At 46.9% G+C, this 20,399-nt stretch overlaps 2 protein-coding genes across 4 annotated transcripts; one reads left to right on the forward strand and one right to left on the reverse strand.

Annotated features, from left to right (window-relative positions):
- Positions 1-21: 21 nt before the first annotated feature.
- LOC102379580 lies at positions 22-18,084 on the forward strand. Of its 3 annotated transcripts, none has more exons than XM_006018277.3 (16): positions 22-172; positions 5,063-5,170; positions 5,435-5,510; positions 5,756-5,912; positions 6,892-6,937; positions 9,802-9,860; positions 9,995-10,030; positions 11,682-11,734; positions 12,370-12,502; positions 12,830-13,026; positions 13,209-13,254; positions 13,347-13,412; positions 15,678-15,737; positions 16,110-16,192; positions 16,660-16,754; positions 17,253-18,084. In XM_006018277.3, exons 2-16 carry the CDS (start codon positions 5,146-5,148, stop codon positions 17,387-17,389), a joined length of 1,269 nt encoding a protein of 422 aa, XP_006018339.2. In that variant the 5' UTR covers positions 22-172; positions 5,063-5,145; the 3' UTR covers positions 17,390-18,084. The 3 variants fall into 3 exon arrangements, with proteins under 3 accessions (XP_006018339.2, XP_025053243.1, XP_025053244.1); XM_025197458.1 differs by lacking the exon at positions 22-172 and adding an exon at positions 2,286-2,508; XM_025197459.1 differs by lacking the exon at positions 22-172 and adding an exon at positions 3,733-4,106.
- Positions 18,085-19,139: 1,055 nt separating this feature from the next.
- Positions 19,140-20,391, reverse strand: LOC102379998 (histone H3.3). Its single transcript, XM_006018279.3, has 3 exons — positions 20,243-20,391; positions 19,970-20,123; positions 19,140-19,848 (listed from the first exon to the last, which is right to left on the reverse strand). Exons 1-3 carry the CDS (start codon positions 20,368-20,370, stop codon positions 19,720-19,722), a joined length of 411 nt encoding a protein of 136 aa, XP_006018341.1. The 5' UTR covers positions 20,371-20,391; the 3' UTR covers positions 19,140-19,719.
- Positions 20,392-20,399: the final 8 nt, after the last annotated feature.

Raw genomic sequence — 20,399 nt, forward strand, 5'->3', positions numbered from 1 at the left:
TCGTGGTGCTAACACTAGCGGGACTGAGTCAATGCTGGCGACTCCGTAATCCAGCCTTTAGAGAGCAGAGCCAACTGCGGGGGATCTCCAGATCCGCAGAGCTGTATGTGAAGCAGCTTGGCCTGATCCAGTGGTTTATCAGCCATTGGAGGAGGATGAACAGTTAAAATAGGTTGTGCTCAATTTTTTTTTCTATTATTCTGGCAGGGAGGTAGGTAGGGGAGAAGCTTGATTGATGATCAACATTTTGGGGGGTTGGTTAAAAGAGTATTTTTCATTATTCAGGATCTTTAAAAAAAATTGCTAGATTTTTTGTTTGTTTTTTGTTCCTTCTATAGAAATGCAAACATTTTTTTTAATGAAAGTGGGGAAAAAACTCTTTTTTTTCCCCAAAGCATTTTTGAGAGAATTAATCTAATAGTCATGCTATATTTCCTTTCCTTGCTCACTGGGACTCTCTCCATTTATCTATACTGAGCTGATTGGCACCTGTGCCTTTTCACATGCTAGGTAGTTGTGCTTTTAACTCTGTCAGTACCAGCTCTTGGGGTTTGTGTGTTCTTCCAGACAAGGTTCTTTGGGTAAATGTGATATCTTTTTATTAGACCACCTGAGTAGTTTGTTGGGGGTTTTTTTGGTGGGGAGAGGAAGTTCTTTGTGAGCTTTCCAGCACAGATATGTTCTTCCATGTATTTCTCTCCAGAAAGGTAGTATGTGGTCTATTAACTGATTGACCCTCATAATAATCCTCTTAAGTAGCTAGGTATTAGCATCATATCTCATGAATGAGGACTTTGAGGTCTTGAGATAAATTGTTTGAACTTTAGATTGTGAATAATTAAACCTTTATTTTTAACTCCTGATTTGGTGGCTGTTGATTAAACTAAACTACCAGCTTCCCAGAACATGCATCAGCCAAATAGGTTGTTGGCCTGTAAATTAGAAATGATCAAGACTGTGCTTATGCACACTATATACTGCTGAAGAAGAGACCTTTTGAACAGCTGCTACTAGGCTGCATCTTCATTATATTCCCATCACTCCATTACAAGTGTCTGGAGGATCATGTTAAGTGATGTGTCCTCAGATTTTTGAATGCGAGGCCAAACTTTTGTCTAGGTAGAACGAGTAGGCATATAGCAATATTTCTCAGCTTGATACATAGCTGCCTGCTGATATCTCTGTTTGGTAGTTAACTCTAGCACTGTCTAATCATTTCATTTATAAACATGATATAAGGTTGTCTGAGGTTGCATGAAGGGTGCTATGCAGAGCAGTTTCAGCTGGAAGGGCAACCACCCGTATTCCCTACCTGTCACCAGCCAAATACAATGTGTCATCCTATGATCTGATCCATTTAATCTATGCAACAGTTAGGGGGGGGTTCATAGCACTCACCTGTCTGGTTTTGAGGCCATATCACTGCACTCAAGGTGAGGCCATTTAAAAAAAAAAAAAAAAAATCCCATTCTCCTCTCCCAGATAACAGGCTAGTGTGTTTCACTGGGTGACAATCTGGCTCGTTCTCACCGTCGTGCCTTGATTGTCCTGGTGCTGGTCTTCATCGCAGCCCCTCTGCTTTGGCCTGGTTCATGATGATGCATGACTTTGTCTGTGTCTTTTTCCAGTAGTTTAAGGCAATGTAACTGGCTGAAGGTTGTAGCCCTTTGCCGGGGCCGGGGCATTTAGCAGGGACTGCAAGAAAAACACGGCTGTGGTGTAGCGATAACAGCTATCCTTCAGAGACACTCCCTAGTTTAGAAGCTGGGGGTGACCCTTCAGTAGGGGTAGTTAGTTTGCTAGTTCAGTGATTCTCACCCGGGCTCCTGATCCTTTACAACCGCGGTTCTCAACTTGTGCAGCTGGGTCAGTGCGTGGCTGCAACCCATGCGACGTCCTATTTAAAACATTTTGTTTTCATGGAAGTAAGCTGGGGGCGGCCCCCACCTAATCCGGAGAGCCGCATGTGCAAATGGGTTGAGAGCCCCTGCTTTAAAGGCTGAGGGGATGAGCCGGGAGTGCAGGAGATGAAGGCTGGCCCGGCCCGAGTGACCCCTCTGCAAGGGGGGAGCGCGGCAGCAAGCCAAGGAGCTTCTGAAACGGGGTCCCCGGCGCGGCTGAGCCCCGCCCCCCCCCAGAGGTCGCCCCCTGCTCCACGCCTGAAGCGCGCAGTGCGCTGGGGCTGCCTGGTTGCAACCCCCCCACAACATTCCACAGCTGCGGAGCAGCCCACTTCCTGCGCGGGGGGGGACGACTGCTCAGTCTCCCAAGACTCACCCCGGCCAGGCAGACAAGCCCCTTCCCCCCACCCGGAGAGCCGTGGAGGGGCCCCGCCCCAGCTCCCCGAGGGCTGGGGATGCGCCGTACGTCCAGCCCGGGGGGGTCCCTTCCCCCCCCCGCGCGGCAGACGGGTGGTACGGCCCAGTGTGTCGCCGCGTGCTGGCGGCGGGCGCCGGCAGTGCGCTGGCGGCATGGCGGGCAGGGAGCAGCTGCTGGGCGCCCTGAAAGGTGAGAGGCGGGAGGGGGGGCCTGGGGCCCTGCCTGCACCCCTGCTGCAGGGGCCTGGGCTGGGGGTGATGCTGTCCGCAGGGCTGGGCGGCCCTGGAGCGTCTGTGTCCCGCAGCAGGTGCTCAGCTCACCTGCCCCTGGTTTGGGGGCAGGGGCAGAATGGGCGCAGGCCCCCTGCAAGGTGATGGAGGGGCATGGGCCACATCCTGGGCTTGGCTTCTGGGGCCCGCAGTGCCGTGGCGACACGACAGCCTGGCTTTGTGATGTCAGCTCAGCGGGGGGAGGCTGCGGGGACAGCCCAGTGCTGGGGATGCTCTGGGGACCCCCCAGCTGGGGAGAGTGTCGTCTTCTCCCCGTGCTCTTGGGGCCCCCCCGTGCACCCCTGGTGGAGGCTGTCTTTCAGCCCCGAAGGGCAGTTGGCCCAGTGCAGCATATAAGAAGGGTAATAACATGGGAAGGGCGCAGCAGACACACCTCTGTGTGCTGTACACACCTGCCCCTGCGTGATCTGAAGCAGGCCAACACCAGCTTCCTGGCTCCGCATACACCCAGGGCGTGTGGAGCAGCCAGTGTGCTGACCCACCTGGTGTCTGCTGTGGCCTGCACGGGCTCCCTATGAAATTCGAAGGGGCCCTGGAGCTTTTAGAGGCTTTTAGAGGTTTTGAGCTGCTGGCCCTGAGCACAGGTGAGCACGGAGCTAGGTCCCTAACACATCCCCCGATCCAGGTTCTGGACAAGGCAAAGTGTTTTCCTCCTATCAGGCAGGCTGCAATGATTCCCCGTCACAGCTACCCCAGGTTGCTTTCCTTTCAGAATATGGTGTCTGGTTCTCTTCCAAGGAGCGACGGTTCCACCCTGCATCATTAGTACTACACCTGCTCTGTTCCCTTCCTTAGGAACCTGCCCACTGGACGGCAGGTCCCGAAAATGTGTAGTCTCTAAGAAAGTGTCCTGTCTGGGGTGCATGGCAAACCTGGTCTCCGTCTTCTACATTTCGGGGTAGTTTGGAAACCCAGATTCACTGCATGTGGATCTGGGGCCTGGGGCCTGTGCGATGGAAGGGCAGCACTAGAGTCCTGAAAGGGTGAATCAATGTTTGTAGAAGCCCAACCTATTGTATTGTGATACCAGCAGGTTATTCTGCTCAAGCTGAACTTAAGTGGCTTTTCACTGTGTGTGTGTGTGTGTGTGTGTGTGTGTGTGTGTGTGAGAGAGAGAGAGAGAGAGAGAGAGAGAGAGTCACTCCCTTTTCTTAGGTGACTGGGGCTGCCTGTAGGTGCCTGTTCAGGAGGAGTCAAAGAGGTGGGGAGGAGACTTTTTGAAGGCTACTGGCGTACAGCATTGCTTGACAGATCCAGTGTAAAAGCTGCCCCAGCACTGAAGAATTTGCTGTCTGATTCAGATACAACGTGGCGAAGGAGGATGAGATGTGGGGAGTAAAATAGTTTTGAGGAAGTGAGAGGTGACAGCAACAGAGGCCTGTGCGATACAACTTTTGCTACTTGTTTGCTTTTTGTGCACACGTTGTGGCGTAAAAGTGGAAGCAGCAGCAAGGCTTTAGCTTTCTTGGCACCACCTGGCTTCTAGTGACATAATAGGTAAGAGGAAACTGCAGCTGGCTTTATAAAATCTGGTGGTCAAGGGACAAGCACCAATATGAAGGAAAGAAGGCTCTTCTCCAGCAGGGCAGCTTGAGTTCGGTCTTGGGCAGTGATCAAAGCATCCCTTCTTCCCTGGGGAAAGTCCTCTCAGCCTCTTCAGCCTGCTGCGATCCAGCTCTCCAGATGGTAACAGGGCTTACCCTTCAAGCCTGAGTGACTTGACAGAAAGGGGATGACTGAAATAAAGCTGCTGATGCTGACATGCCCACCTCCCTCCAGCAGAGAAGGTGAAATGGAGGCCAGCTGTTGTACCCAGTCCTGTTGGATATCAAGTATTCTCCGCAGCCCCTGAAGTCGAGTACTGGTGTTGTAGGGAAGGGATTTTATGCTCAAAAGCTGGTCTGACATCTCTCCCAGCTATATAGCTGGTCCAATACAAGATATCACCAGGCAAATCTTGCTTCTCCCTGAAATCAAGGAGAGTTGAGTTAGCGTGGTCTTTCTCAGGACTGGGCCATTTGTGAACACTGTTCTAGGGCTTCATGTCCTCAATGCATTTTATATATATATTAGGCAATCTATGTAACACCTCTAGAAAGGGGCAAGCATTGTTATCCCGCCTCTTACATACAGAGAGGCTTAGGCCCAGCATTTAAGACACTTGCCCAAAGTGTAACAGTGGCCTATTGGCTCTGACCCCCTTGAGTAAGACTGAAAAGAAGAGTGAGTTCTCTTTCTTCTCAGTGTCTTATTTGACCTTATCCCTATAAGGGCTGGGCAAATGGTTTGACCTTGTACCTGGCCTGTTGACGCATGGTTCTTCCACCTGGCATCTAGCAGACTGGGTGCTGATTCAATCTGTAAGCTCTCATGTAGCTATCATACCAGTCCCTTGAGGGGCTGATGGTAGACAGGTGCCCTAAAGCCCTCTGCCTGCCCTTGTGTCCTCACAGTGTGCATCCTGAGCCTGAAGGAGGGGAACAGCCCATACACAGATGCCTCGCCACACCTCACCTCCTTCTGCGAGATCCTGGAAATGATCCTTCGGAAAGGAATGAAGCGTGAGTAGCTGGTGCTGCTCTGTGGAGGATGGGGAGGGGATGGCAGAGGGCGAATTGGCATAAGCTCATGCCTGTGGTGCCTGTATCAGCAGAGGATGAGTAGAGCTCAGACCCGACAAGGCTGAAGTGGTTTGTGTTGGTTGGAGAAGGTCATGAAGACCGTGGGCCTCTCTCTTTACAGCCTCTCAGAAGAAAGCGTTCTCCTGAGCTTCCTGTCGGAGAGTCTTTCTAAACGAACCCCTCTTCTCTCTCTCTCTCCTGCAGAGCCAGTCTTGGGCTTCAGGAGACGGGATTATTGGCACTGGCTAGAACAGCTTCCTCAGCAGGATACTGCCAGCAGGTGAGCGGTCTCGGCAAACCACCCCAGAGAGCTTGGTTGTGTCCCAGAATCTGCCCAGCTGCTTCAGCAGTGGCATGATGGATACTGACTGTCTCCTGGAAGGGAAGCCCAGGGGTGAGAACAGGGCCCTTTCCTAGGGGACCAAGGTCTGGGAACTGGTCATTCCTCAGTGGCAGGTGCTGCTGTACATGAAAATGAGCAAGTGCTGAGAGTTAACTGTTTTTTCCCCCTCTGTCTGCTTATAGGGTAACTCCCCTGTCCATTGTAATAGAGAGAGCCAGTTCCTGCGAGAAGGTGCTGACAGCGCAGGGACGAGGCCGGTATTTCCTGCGCTTGGCTTTAAATGGAAAGTTACTAGCGACTGCTGTTCGGCAGCTGTCTCGGTCTTCTAAGCTGCCAGAGGTCAGAAGAGCTTTCGGCATAAAAGCAGGGGGTGGGGGGAACCACTCTGGATGAACTTAGGGTGCAGGATACACAGCACCATCACTACGGAACAGTTGACCCTGGATTTTCATTGGCAGTAAATTTACTCACATGAGCAGCTCTCCCAAGCTGGATGCTGCTATAGATGCTATTACAGCACCTGGTCCCTAGGGGCGGAGGCCAGTTCTCACTGAGCCAACAGCTACCCCGGAATAGAACTGAGCAGACCCACGACCCGTTCTAGTTTTTACTCCATAGTAAAGTGAGGTTGTGTTTTTCAAGAGGATAGCTGCACCCTGGTTTTAAATGGCTTACTCTGTAGTCAGATGCCACATCATATGTCTGCTGCATGTAGGAAACGTGCTATGTGTCCACACCTTTTGTCATCTCACAAGCTTCCCCACCCTCTGTCATCCCACAGTGTTTTTTGAAAATCTGGGCTTCTAATTCCAACCACAGAGATAAACTGAGGTAGCACAACAGTGGTTCTTAACCAGGATGTTGCCAAGTTCAAAAAAGTTATGGAGGGGCGACCTGAACTGCAAAAAAGGTTGAGAGCCGTTGGCTTATGGGAAGGAGTTCAAATAGGTTTTAAATAAGCCTCTATGCTTCTAAGGCAGGGGAGGGCAATTATTTCTGGCGGAGGGCTGCTTACTGAGTTTTGGCAAGCCATCAAGGGCCACATGACAGGCAGCCAGGGGCAGATTACTATTAATTTTCAAAATTTTGGGGGGGCCCTGTGAGCCAGATAAAAAGCCCTGGCGGGCCGCATCCGACCCGCGGGCCCCATCTTGCCCACCCCTGTTCTAAGGTAAATCCGTTTTTGCAAATGAGCACGGGTTCATTCTCCACTTTGTGCATAATGGATGTGTTTTAAAATGCAGTATGTTGGACCAGTTTGGGGCAAGTTTTCTTGAGTCTTGGCATGCCGCTAAATAAGTTTTTAAATATGTTTCAGTTTTATGATCCTGTGACCTCAGTCCTGGGAAATGAAGATTTCATGGGTAAGGTGGAGACTTCCTGCAATATTCAGTAATGTCCTTTAAAACAAGTTGATATCTAGGTCTAAAAGCAAAATCACATCTAGGCTATGAAGCCTACCTGTGCAGTGCAGTCACCTGGAATAAAACCTACCATTTATATAGTTTCTGAACTATAATATAAGGGCATATTATATTAAATAAATATATATATTACACACCCACACATGACCTGACCTAACCTGACAAAGGGCATTTTCTGCCTAATAGCTTGTCTAACCTCTCTTCCAACTCTACAGTTCTTCAAATAAAAGAGATCACAAAAAACTCCTTGCTGCTCATATATTTCCTCACATCTACCGTCACATCCACAACAATACTAACCCCACTAAGTATGTAAACCTGCTCATAAGTTTACCACGGGTCCATCCTACAGTGCTTTCTTATTCCACTTATGGAGAATTTTATCTGGAGAAGGACTTTAAGATGGAAGCCCTTCAAAGGATGAAATGTAGCTTTTGTGGCCAGGATTGAACCTAATCCTGACGGTACTTCATTGGTGACAGTGCTGTTTGCAGCAGAGAATACATTTGGCCCATTTCATTAAAAAATAAGCTTGGCAAGGGATGATTATAAGAAAATGATGTCTTTTAAAGGATGTTGGGACTCGGGAGAGATGGCTTCTATGATCTGTCACTGACTTTCCTGTGTGACCTTTGGGTATATTTCATGATCTCTCTAGTCTTTAATTTCTAATCTGTAACAATGCAGTTCCTAATACCTCCCTTCTCATACCGTTGCCTGCTAGATTGCAGACTCCTTAGGATAAAACCTAACACAACTGGATCTCGGTTCTGGATGAGCTCTTTAAGCACCATTGTAATGTGAAAAAAAAATCATCGTCTTATTCAGATGCTAAGTCTTGTTTATTTTTTTAATTGTGCAAAATTGCATATTCATATAAATAACATCATGATCCCTCTTCCATGTTATGATAGTATTAGAGTGGCATTGTAGTAGTGACGGTCCAGGAATCACGTGAGAAGCAAGGATTTTGGGGTTGATACCTTCTGTTTAACTTCAGCCCAAAGATGCAGTTGGTTCAATAAAATATATCAACCAAAAAAAAAATCCTTGCCTCTCTCAATAAAGCAGTTGTTGCGTCTTCCACTGTACCATTTGCAGCCCAGATGTTACATTATGATGGTGCAGAGTAGAAAGCTAATTTCCTAGGTGGTTTCCCCCCACCCCACCCCCAGCAGAACTAAGTGGTAAAATCTAAGTAAACTACCTCAGTGGTAGAATAAGAAATGTAGGTGTGTGTGATTCACACTGAACTGGATGCTCTGGTGGTTTCTTGCCCTGAGAAGGAGAAACACTGGATTTTTTAAAGTGTGATTTATTTTGATTTCCTTTTAATGGGAGCATTTTTCCAAGTGAGCTTCAAGCTGTCGGATGTCTCTGGGGGTGACTCTTAACAGCCCAGCCCCTGCTGATCTCCTGCAAGTGTCAGAACTGGAATGCTTTCCCTGCTCTCATAACTAGCTGCATTGCTTCCGACATACTGTGTGGCTCCATCTGCAACTGTTTTCCCAGGAGGATCGGGGCAGGGTGAAAGCCTTTAATCTTTTGATTATGATAAATAACTTGAGTTAAAATGCTACCTTGGTGGCTTATAAATCACCCTGGACTTGTAGTGTAGTGTAGTCATGAGTCCCCTTCGGTGCTAAAGCTGTAGCTGTATCAGAGAGAAAGAGCAGACTTAGAATTGAGACAGACCAGGCAGAAAGCTGCTTGTGAGGGGCGTTTTCTGGGGTCCTGACTCGGAGCCCATTGAAGTCCATGGAAGGAACCTCATTGAATTGGTTGAGCTATGGATGGCAGTGTCTGGCCTAGGTTATAGGCTTTCTTTAGCTAACATCACCCACCTTGTGCAGTTCCATCAGTAGTATTGAAATGAGGCTCCTGCAGTGTTTTCTGTGGTGTTTAACCTTGTTTGGAGCTTGCCTAAAGAGTACCAGGGCAAAAATCCCAGCAACTACCAGCACCTTACCTACACTAGAAGTCTCTGTATCACCAAGGACATGATTGGATCAACACTATGGGTATCGGTGAGGCCTGTGAATTGCATGCTGGGCCACACAGCTGCAGGACTGTTGAGCAGCACAGCCAGTGGGGTGGGGAAAAATCAGCCTTTCAAAATGCAGGTGTGGAAGCTGTTCCATGCCTCATCTGGAGTGCTTCTGATCAGCCATTTTTCTGTTGCTACGTAGCACTGCTGGTTGAGGTTGTTTGCTCTTAGGTTTTGGTTGGAGTCGCCATCTCAGTTTAGCCTACATGGCACTCTTAAGGGAGCTGGGGGGAAAGCAAGGGGTTGGGAAATACCTTCTTGTCCCGCTACAATCCCAATAGCCACCTAGTACTGACTCATCCCAGGAGTCTGCGACTGCTTGACACAGGGCACATACAGTAGAGCAGTAATGAGACTCTTGAAGAAACCTAGATGCTGCTCCTGACTTTGCAGCTTTCCTAGGCAGCCTTAAGCCCTGACCCTGCGATGGATCATATGTGGGGAGACCATCTTACCCAGCAGCACCTCCCTGCTTTGTTTCCATCCCTCTAAAATTGAGATCATCCTCTCATAGGGGTTACATCACCACTGACATTTACAAAGCTGTTGGAGATCTATGACTGCAAGATATCCAGCACAGCCCTGAGGATCTAAACTCCCTGTCCCCACATCAGGGTCATGTCCTCCCTGTTTAATTCCACTGAAAATGGCTTTGATTATCTGAGCCTCTCGAGTGTCCCCGGGAGAAGGGCATAATGGAATGTATGGCTGTCGAGAGGCCTGGCAGTAATGTTGGCTCTTGGTTCCCCCCTCACAGAGCCCTTCCTCTCACTGATGCTGGTGGTGACAGAGATGAATTTCTCCTTGGATCTGCAGGTACAGCAATAAATTGTTCTGGGTGGCAGCTTTAATACAGCTCTGTGGGCCTAATGGAACTAAATGTCTAGAGGTCTTTCTCCCTTTCTTTGCTGCCTCCTTGCTGAAGTCCAACTGCTGTGCTTTGTTTGCAGAATTCCAGTTTCTTGGATGAAAGCTGGTTGCTGCCGGTAAGACTTCCTTCCTTTCTTTCTCCTGACTCCTCCCAGTGCAGGATTCAAGATGTTATTCTTCCTCCTCCTACCTGCTGTGGCCCCATGCTGAATACTCAGAATAAATGGGTAAAGTTACAAGAGATGCAGTCAAGTTAAAAATCATAGGGCTGGGTGTGCAGCTGGTACAAAACTGCATCATTCCATTGAAGCCAGCGGAGCTGCATCTGCTTCCATGGACTAAGCATCTAGCCCATTATTTTATTCCTTAATGTAAGCCCAATTGTGGTAACACTTACTCACCTGAGTAACTCTGTTGCCAAGAGTGATCTGAAGGGCTGTTCATGGTCAAAAATTAGGTGGCAACTAAATTTTTGCAAGACTGGGCCCTGAATTACTTACCATGTAAATTACAATTCTTTGAGGCTTCTGTAAAATGTGAGCTCCTTTCCATTATTGTTACTGTTGCTGTCATACTCTGCTTTTCTTTGGGCTTGGACAGTGTAATTAGACCTTTTGAGTTCCATTCTTGTTCCTATTCACTCAATTTTCCATTTGTGTTTTGGGGGTAGGAAGCCATGAACCTGCAGGAAAGCATTAGTCTTTAAGAAACAGAAAAAGACTCCCCCTTTTCCATTGGATAGTCTTAAATTCATTCTATTAATCCATTTTTATTATTATTTTGCAAGACCTAAGTGCGGGGCCACTTTGATCAGGCCTGTGTCCCATGCTATTTGCTGTGTAATTCACTACAGAGTGAAATCCTGGCTCCACTGAAGCCCAAGGCAAAACTCTTTGATTACAAGGGGCTTAGGGTTTCACTTACAGTTCGTGGCCATAAATTGCTAATGACCAAACTGACTGCATTTCAGGTTCCCTGTTCCCCTTAAATGATGTGATATGATGAAGTGTTTCTGAATGCCCCTGGTGTGACTGGGGAGGATGAACACTTCCCAGTGACTTTATTTTCATACTGATGGGGCAGGGAGAAACCAATTTACAAGCAGGTTGTATGACTTTTTGATCACTCGTCTCAAGACAGGCAGATTTGTCTTTCTAGGGTCTGCTCTGGCCTTGCCTGAGCCCCAGCTTAGAGACCTGTGGTGGATGCCTGTGTGGATACAGATGGACAGATGGAAAGTTGCCTTCCCATAAGCAGATGGCTCAAGAGGTTATCAGTGGAACCTGGAACTGATCCCTTCTCTGTTCCCAGCTCAAATTAGCCAGCGATGAGTGTCGGACGGGGTGGCGACGGCCTAGGCAGAATACATGAGTTTGACTTCAGTCCAGTCTCTAGTGGGATGGCATCTGCCTCAAAAAACATACCCATGGTTGGTGCCCTTGTTGGCAGCTTCAGCAGAGAACCCAAGGACTGAATAACCTTAGAGGAGGTATCTTAGGTTAGAGCCTAGCAGATTCTGGAAAGAGTTCTTTAGGACCCATCATGGGTCTCTATGGGAAAATGTGTGCTTTTGCTGTGCCTCTTATGTCGATAGAAGATTGACATTGGGCACCACGGGTCCCAGTCTGGTACCTCTCAGTTACCTCAATTTTAACAGGGGCAAAATGCCCCCTTCCCATCCCCTTCCCCCTGTCCCTTTCAGCTTTTCTGAGGGAATTTCTTGAGCACTGTGGAGGCATTGCTGGATGGATGGTTGTTGTGTTCCAGGTGTGTGTAACCTATGAAACCGTACCCTGCAGAGAACTGGGGATGGTACTCAGGTAAGACACCAGCTTTCCTCCTCCCTTCCCCTGCCCATGAGCAGCCCAAAGCCCATTTTACAACTGGTATATCTGAAGCTGCTGGAAACTGTAGTCTTCCCTTCTCTTGCATTACCTCAAGCTTTATTCTTCTTAGTTCTTCTTTCTCATGCCACTGGGGCCAAGAATTATATTTCATTTGCCCATCAGAAAACATGAGTAATGATGGTTTATCATCTTCCTGGTCAGATGCACAGAGAGTTTGAGTCCAGACTGGTGAGGGGCTTTCTCCTGTTGATTTTGCAAGGCATATTGTGATGGTGCTGGCCCTGGTGATGTCAGGAGAGTAGAAGACTCCTGCATGGGAGGGGATGGCATTGTCGTCCCATGGTAGGTGGGCTCCAGATACTTGACTGAGTTCTCTGGTTATTCCCACTGTGACTACCTCGCTGGCCTTGTCACGTGGTTTAGATTCCAAACCAGCATGGTCTGAAGGTGCTCCTCACATCCTCCTTTGAGGGAACTGGCTGAGATGGATCAAGCCTTGATTTTAGGCCAAGGAAGCTAGAGTCCCCAAAGTATTTCTCTAGCCAGAGGACTCCTGGGATGTTTTCATCTAGTCCATCAGGCTGAATTCTGCATCTCGGTGTCTTCAGGTACTTGGAAGGTCGGATCTTTGTCATAGAGATGCTTCCTGAGAGCCAGGCGGAGGTGGACGAGGTGGTGCTGGCTGGCGATGTCATCGATGAGATCAATGGCGTCTCACTGAGGAATGCATACAACGGGCAGGTGAGAAGTACAGGCCAACTCCTTCCCTTTAGGGCCCCTGGGCCACTTAGTCCCACTTGAAGTGAGAGCCTGCTCGTGAGAGAGCACTGGAGGTGGACTGGCATCTGGTGTTAGTGCAGTACAGAAGCCCCAAGCAGTACCCTGAGCTCAGTGAGCAGCTGAGGTGGGAGAATGGTTTGTCGGTGGCTTGTGGACAGCTCCAAGGCAGAGGAAGGGGCAGGCAGTGACACGGGCTGCCTATAGTGCGCCCAGCTCTTGTGCACGCACCATGGGAAGGAACTGAGGTGCCCTTGCCAATGGACACCCTGGTTCTCCCCTCTCATTCAGGCAGGGGCGGTGCTACAGAAGCTGAAAGGCAAGCCACTCCACTTCCGCTTAATCCGGTGGAAGTGGCACGACGGAGGGATGTACAAACCCTTGTTGCCCTACCTGAAAGTCCTGAGGGAGAAAGTTTCCGGCTTCCAGTTCCAGTATGAGCACAGATGCAAAGAGGAGAAGGAGGACCGGTGCCTGCAGGGGGGCAGGTAGGGCCTGATGGGACCAATGAATGCAGCGCAAGGTGGCAGCAAGTAACCAATGTGGGCACCCATCAAGGGGGAGAGCAGGACTGGTGCATGTTGGGCCACAGCACAAAACCTCCATCAGTAACAACGGTGGAGCGGTCTACAGGCTCCCAGCCTAATGCTGTTAACCCCTTTCTCCCCAGGCTGCTGTACAACCTGCGCTACCTGGGCCAAGCCAATGTAGGAAAGGTAAGGATGTGAATCCCATGGACTGATGAAGAAGGTTCCTGTTTTTCTGAGCATGTTCAATGTTTTAATATTTTCCCCCAATCTGTTTTCAGTATGGCGGCAAAGAGGTGTTAGACCAGGGTATACCCACGGTGTTAGAACAGCACTTACCACCCCAGGTAAGTTCCCAGCTGTGACCTTGAAAGAATGAGAGATGAGGGGCTGGCATTATTTTGGGGCAGAGATGGATGATGCGTGGGTGTCTTTTTAAGGGTTTATCTTGACTGAGTTTCCCTGGCTGCTAAGAGCTAGGGATTTGCCCTACAACTCCTAATTTGAGGGTTCTTCTTGTCAGACCTCCTCACACCTCTCCATCCTTTTCTCCTTTCAGTCTCTGATCCTGCATAGTAGCACACCAGCCCTGTCCACTTTCTGGTAGTCAGATACAAATTCTAAAGGCTCAAAGTGGTCACTCCATTTATACGAGTTATACCAAAACTGGCTCGTGTGGCCTGATTGTCAGGGCTATGGTCCGTAAGAATTGCTGCCCCTTCTTCAGGAGAGTACTGAAGTGCGTTCTTAAATCTTGTTCAAGTTAGTACAATTTAAGTTTCTGCTTAAGTTCTATCCTGATTTTGGGCCCCATGATTTGCAAAGTCTTTCTTCTCTGGAGAAATGCATTGTCAATTCAATCTGCCTAATTCATGAGAAGTGAAGAGCTGCATCTAGGTGAGAAGTGTGGAGCTCTGCAGATCTAACCTTGCTGAGAGCAGTTGGCCGGGGCTGCTGGGAAAAGTGTAAACCATGAGGGACTTTTCATTTCAGAGCACAGAAACATTTAAAAGCTCTTACACTTCCCAAATTCTAAGGGCAAAGCATCCTTCTCTCAAGTGTTTCCATTTGCAAACAATGGATCACTCTGATCATAGGTTAGAGTGAAAACAGCCTAGAATAGGTTAGGGTCACTTCTGGAGAGGGTCGTGACATCCTTGGTATTGTAGCAAGGGCTGGCTTTCCCTTCACTTGTGCATCCCTTGATACTATAGCTGCTAAAAGGGATGCACAATTCCTGTTAGAACCTAGGATAAGTTTCCCACTTTTGTATGTGAGTGGCAATGCTGGCATTTGCTAAGAAAAGAGAGGTAGGTGGCTTTGTTGATCAGAAGTCAGGCAGACAGCAGAGTAAATTTGCACCTTATAGACTAAATCAGAGGTGTGCCACTTACAAAAGTTTATGCTATACAGCAATGATTTATTTAGTCGATAATTTGCTAAGAAGCCAAGTCTAGCACAAAGAGGGTGTGTGTGTGTGTGTGTGTGTGTGTGTGTACACGCACGCACTGGGGTTGTGTGCTTATACATGCACATGCATGCATGAGAGCTTTGAAAAGAGGGAAAGGGGATTAGAGTGGCACCCGGGGAGGATGTGTGGTTAATCTGTGACATGCCTGCCAAAAAGGTTGGCCCCCACTGCCACAGGAGTGCTGAAGAGTAATCCCATGGCTGAGTCCAGTGAACAGACCCTGAGTAAATGGACTTAAATGGACTGTGTGTGTCTGGAGAAGGAGAGAGATGGTCTGAATGAGAATCAGCCCCAGCTCTAATACTAACGCTTCAATCCAACAAACCTGGTGTCTGGGTAACAGGCGTACTTGGCATTTACGTAGGAAAGGGCGACTTTTGAAGCTGCCACCACAACTTTGTAAGGTAAGTGTAGGAAGGGCTCAGTTCTGTCCATGCTTTCCTTTCACCCTGGCTTCTGGTTCATTTTGTCCTGGCTGGCGTGATCAACAAGCTTCCCCAGCTATTTTAGATCCTAGAAGGAATTGTGGTAGCAGAACAGAAAAGTTTAGGGGAAATGCAGTGATCTGCACAAGGGCACTTAATCAGCTTGGCAAATCTGTAGATTTGTCCTTAGTCGATGACTGTTTGGGGCCCCATTCCCTGTTGCCCTACTGCTTGTAAAGGTTTAAAATGCTGCCACACCAAAATGGGTGGTGGTTAACATGCCTTAGAGGCTGGTGGAAAGATGGACTACACCCCTGAATTGGGGCCTCTGAGTTTCCCAGCAGGAAAACCTAAGCATTTCCCTCACCCACCTCTGCCCATCAAGATCTGAAGCTTCCTCCACTGTTCCCAGCCTAGGCTCCCCGAGCAAAAGTCTAACAGTTAGATGACATTCGTGTGGCTGTTTTGTGATGCTGACAAATCTCCAGCAGAGACTAGACTTACTAGGATCATTTGCCATCACAACCTCTTGAATTTGAAGCAAAATCTGAACAGCAGAAAAGTTCATTTACCGTACCCTGCACCAATTAGCCCTTTTGTCACCAGCTGTGGAAGGCTTCCATATAATATATAGCACCTCCTAGTGAATTTTTGTCTTGCTCACATCTTTATTAAATGCAACACCAAAAAGCTGTGATTGTTTTCTGTTTGTTCAGGAAGTTTTATTTGACGTGAAAGAAACCGAAGTCCTCATACAAGAGAGAACTTCTTCCAAGGTGAGTTGAGTTGAGCTGAAATCTACCAAGACACTTTGGTTTGTACAAACGTAGATGTGTGTCCCGTCAGGCTTTGTGTAGTGTGGTTTTGCTTTGATCTGTGTTTCGTTTGTATTAATTGGACTGGGCTTCCTCTGTACATGATGGTGTTGGACAATGAGAACTGTTTTGCTGCGTACGTATGCTCATGGCTGCTCTGACTCTTCTCCATGGACTACAGAAAGTCTCTCAAGCTGTATTCTTGCAGTGGTTCATTTAAGCCCAGAATGAGTGGACAGACTATAGGTCTATAGATATTTGACAGGATTCAGGATCCTGCACTGTCACAGCCTTGTTTCTCATCACATCTTTCTCTCCTGACTTACACAATAGGTTCTGCTCCACTACCCTTATCCAGAGATCTCCTGTGTAGGTCGGCGTTTGGACAACAGCAATCTCTTTGCCTTCTGTGTTGCGTAAGTGTCACTTGTGGATAAAGTGGCTGTCATGTTCCAGTGGCTGGGCTCCTGAATTCATTAACTAGAGTTTCATACAGAGCATTAAACAAGTCTCAAATAAAGAATAAACTTGGAGGTATTTTAAAAGATTTGGATTTGGAATGCTTAGCTCTTATGTGTAGCAATCGGTCAAAAGGGATGTCAGGCCAGGGTCCCATGTGTACCTACCAGGGCTATCAATTCAACTTTTAATGTCAAGGTAGTGTCTGGCAGAGGCTGCACCAGGGGACAAGCTCTCAAGAGAGCTGTAATTTATCCAAACTTCCACACGGACCCCATGGCCTTGCTGTGATGATCACACACAGACAGGTGCATTGGAGGTCGTGAGCTTGGGCTGTAATGCTTCCTGTACTACAGCCCCATTTTAAGTATCACCATGTTAGCAAGATGAATTTTGCCCATTGATGGGGATTTTCCTTATTCAGGGTTTCACCAGAGATGCCTGAACAAAGTACCTTTGCCTGCCTCGTGTTTGAATCCAATTCTCAGGAAGAATGTGAAGAAGTCATCAAGAGAATCGGTAAGCCAAGGTTTTACTGATTTAGATGTCAGTTCAACAAAGAGGAATATGAAGAATTTCCACCACCATCTGCCACGTGCAGACACTGACTCCCACCGTGTTTTGCTGAAGTTTTATTAGCTTGGGTACGTACAATGGAATAGCTTTAAATGTCCACCAAAGAAACTTTTAGCACATCCTAGATATACCAGGTAATTTGATTTTAGGGTAGAAGATATGCTGAAGTGTTTCACCATCTCTAAATCAGTGATGTTCAATGGTATTTCAAAAGATTAGTGTTTAAGAAGTATTTTTTCCATTGGAAGTTCAGATTCTTGCTTCAAGATATGACTAAAAGTAAGTTACAAAACAAGTGTAAAAATTCTAAGGTTACCATACCCAAAGAAAGTATTTGAGGTGTTTCATATAGCTGCAATACTGTAATGCCTCCCCATTTTTAATATATAAATTTACACAACACTCTTGAGGTAGAAAAGTACTTTTATCCCCATTTTACAGATGGGGAGTTGAGGCACAGCAAGACAATAAGACTTACCGAGGTCACACAGGAGGAGGCTGTTCTGAAGCAGAAACTTAACTCTTGCAAGTCCTTAGATAGCGCTCTAAACATTGGACCACCCTTAACAATGGAATAAAATAGTCAAGATGGTAATATTCTGTCTGCTTAACTTTTTGCACTGATTTTTGGAAATCTGGGTGCAAGGATGTTATTCCCTAAGTATCTTAGATGTGTGGACATTTCAGTTTGGTGCTCTGGCAAAATAGCTGAGATTCAGGGCGAGAGAGCAAGATGGCTTCAACAACTATACAGTCAACCGCTTTATTTGTAAGAAATGGTAACGTACCCCAAACTAGTTTTACAGGATGAGGCAAAGTGAGCAGGGGGTGCTGCCCCCACTGTGAGAGTCATTGGTAATGCATGCTTGTTCCCTTAGCTGCTGGATTTAAACACACTGAATGGTTTGTCTGATGAGAAGGGAAAGCGATGGCTCTAGCTATGAGCTTCCTCCAGGCACGGCGCTGACCCAGATTTGGAGCCTTCCTGACAGCCCAACTTTGTCAGCTGTTTGAGACCCTACCAACTCAGGTCTTAAGACTAAGATGCTATTTCCTGCTGTTCCCCATGGACTGGCTGTAGAGCTTTATTTTTTAACCTTGTGAAAGGAAATATTTCAAATGCATCATGTCTTTGAGTTACTCTTAAAGCTGGTGCTGTAACCTGCACTTTTGTATAAAATTATTTTGTTCTTAAAATGTAATCTTTTTTATGGAGAGCTTTACTGAAAACTTTTAAAAGTTTACTTAGAATAAATCAAGTGGAGAATAATTACTTGAGCTATTCCATGCTTCCATTTTATTGTTATAAGGCATGTCCTGTGTATTTAAACGAGGCTACCCTATTTATAACTGACAAGGAAAAGATTTAATATTAGCTATAACTTCAGTCTCACTACTACAGTCCTAGAGTTGATCATCTGGTAACTACAGCTTAAGTATGTACGCAAAACTTAAGATGGTGCTTTGTGGCTAATTAGATTCATAGAAGCTTATTTTTGTTACTTTTTCTTCCTCCACCACCTTGAACAGATCAGAAATAGCTCAAATTTACTCCATACCTATACACTTTTTCCTTTTTATAGCTTTAAGTGCAAATTGTCACTCTTGAAAGGCATTTCCTCTTTCCAGGGACAGGTTTTGAACCTGAACTGAGCCCAAAATAGAAGTTTGCCTGTTTATTAAAGCTTGCTCACAGCTGCATAACTCATAATTGAAAGGCTCTAAGTTCCCTTAGAAGTGCCTCAAAACCCCTAAAAAAAATTCCATTGTCCTTGAAGCCAAACATGCCATTATTCAGTGTAGAAGCTTTCATTTCAATAGGCCTCCCACTCTTTTGTCCTTAAAATTAAGGATTCTTCAAGGCTGCTACATAGCACATCTTACTTGGAGCAGCTATACTTGAGCTGGTTTCCCCTCCTCCCCTTGAGCACAAGAACTAAAAGCCTGAGAATAATTTAAATATTCAGTTTTAGTGAGGTTTCAGCATAATTGATGCTTTAAGATACTCATCTCAAAATTTGCTACCTCAAGCTTAGAGACAGTGGGGGGGGAAAATAGCCAACATCCCTGACCTTCAAAAAGCAACCAGAGGATACAGCTCTAAGCTTCCCCTTTAGTCAGTCATGCAGTAAGCTATGCTAGTAGTTAGCAAATCCAAGTCCTACACCCTTACTCTCCTATACAACACAAAAAAACCAAAAACACACCACCCAAACCAAATAAAAACAGAAAAAACCCAGAAGAGAGGTGCTTCCTAGAACACTTCAGCCAATGAAGAGCCAGCTTATTACTTAGCCACATGACACACCAATGACACGACTCCTCACGTGTGAATGTAAAACATTTAATTTAAAAATGTTGACACTACAATATATAAAATAGCTATTATAAATGCACATAGTGTATTCTATAGCTGCCAGGTTTACTTTTTTCTTTTTTTAGGAAACTGTAAGTTACACTGTGGTTAAGACTTGTAGTTGCACCCTCTGAAAAGTCCACATTCTATCACAGTGATGTATGGTCAGACTTAACAGCCCCAATTGTTAAACACTTGGATCAAGTCATAACCAGTTTTATTGCAAAAGGACCCTGTACACATTTATATCAATTCTAGTACCTTACAAGTTTAGCTACCCAACAAGTCATTAACATACAGAAACATGCATGAGAAGCAAGAAAGATCACCCATCCCTTCTGCATATTAGCAACTTGTCACTTCTGAGCAACAAGGCTCACATCACTGAGGTTTGTGTGAACAGTCACTTTGAGCATTCATCCTGAGTGAAAGATGGAATGACTTAAGTACAAATGCAACATATTATAAACAATTTCTTACAAAAAAAGTCACAAATTAAAACCAAAGTATTTTACAGAATTTACTACAAAACACCATAAAAACTGCCTTCACTTAAGCTCTCTCTCCCCGTATCCTGCGAGCCAACTGGATGTCTTTGGGCATGATGGTGACTCTCTTGGCATGGATGGCACACAGGTTTGTATCTTCAAAGAGACCCACCAGATACGCTTCACTAGCCTCCTGTTTCAAGGACACAAGAGGGAGAGACTTGTTAGGAGCCTTCAGGAAAGACTGCACCTGCTCCCCAAGCTTCCTCAAATTCCCCAACCGAAATAGCAGCCAGGCAACCGTCCGCAAGTACCTGCAGCGCGCCGATAGCCGCACTCTGGAACCTCAAGTCCGTCTTGAAGTCTTGGGCAATTTCCCTTACCAACCGCTGGAAGGGAAGCTTACGGATCAGCAGCTCTGTTGACTTCTGATAACGGCGGATCTCGCGGAGAGCGACAGTGCCCGGCCTGGGAGGAAGGAGAGGGAGAACTTTGAGCCCACGTGGCCGCCTGCCAGGTCTCTGGTGACGATAGTGGCGGGGGCGGTTGAGCACGGCCGTCATCAGGGCCACCCACCATTTCCTTACCTGTAGCGATGAGGTTTCTTGACTCCGCCAGTAGAGGGAGCGCTTTTCCTGGCAGCTTTGGTGGCCAGCTGTTTACGTGGAGCTTTCCCCCCAGTGGATTTACGGGCGGTCTGCTTTGTACGAGCCATTGTCCTTCACTTACCTGGAGGAAAGGAAA

This window comes from Alligator sinensis, unplaced genomic scaffold (assembly GCF_000455745.1).
Source record: "Alligator sinensis unplaced genomic scaffold, ASM45574v1 scaffold400_1, whole genome shotgun sequence".
Taxonomy (NCBI): Eukaryota; Metazoa; Chordata; order Crocodylia; family Alligatoridae; genus Alligator; species Alligator sinensis.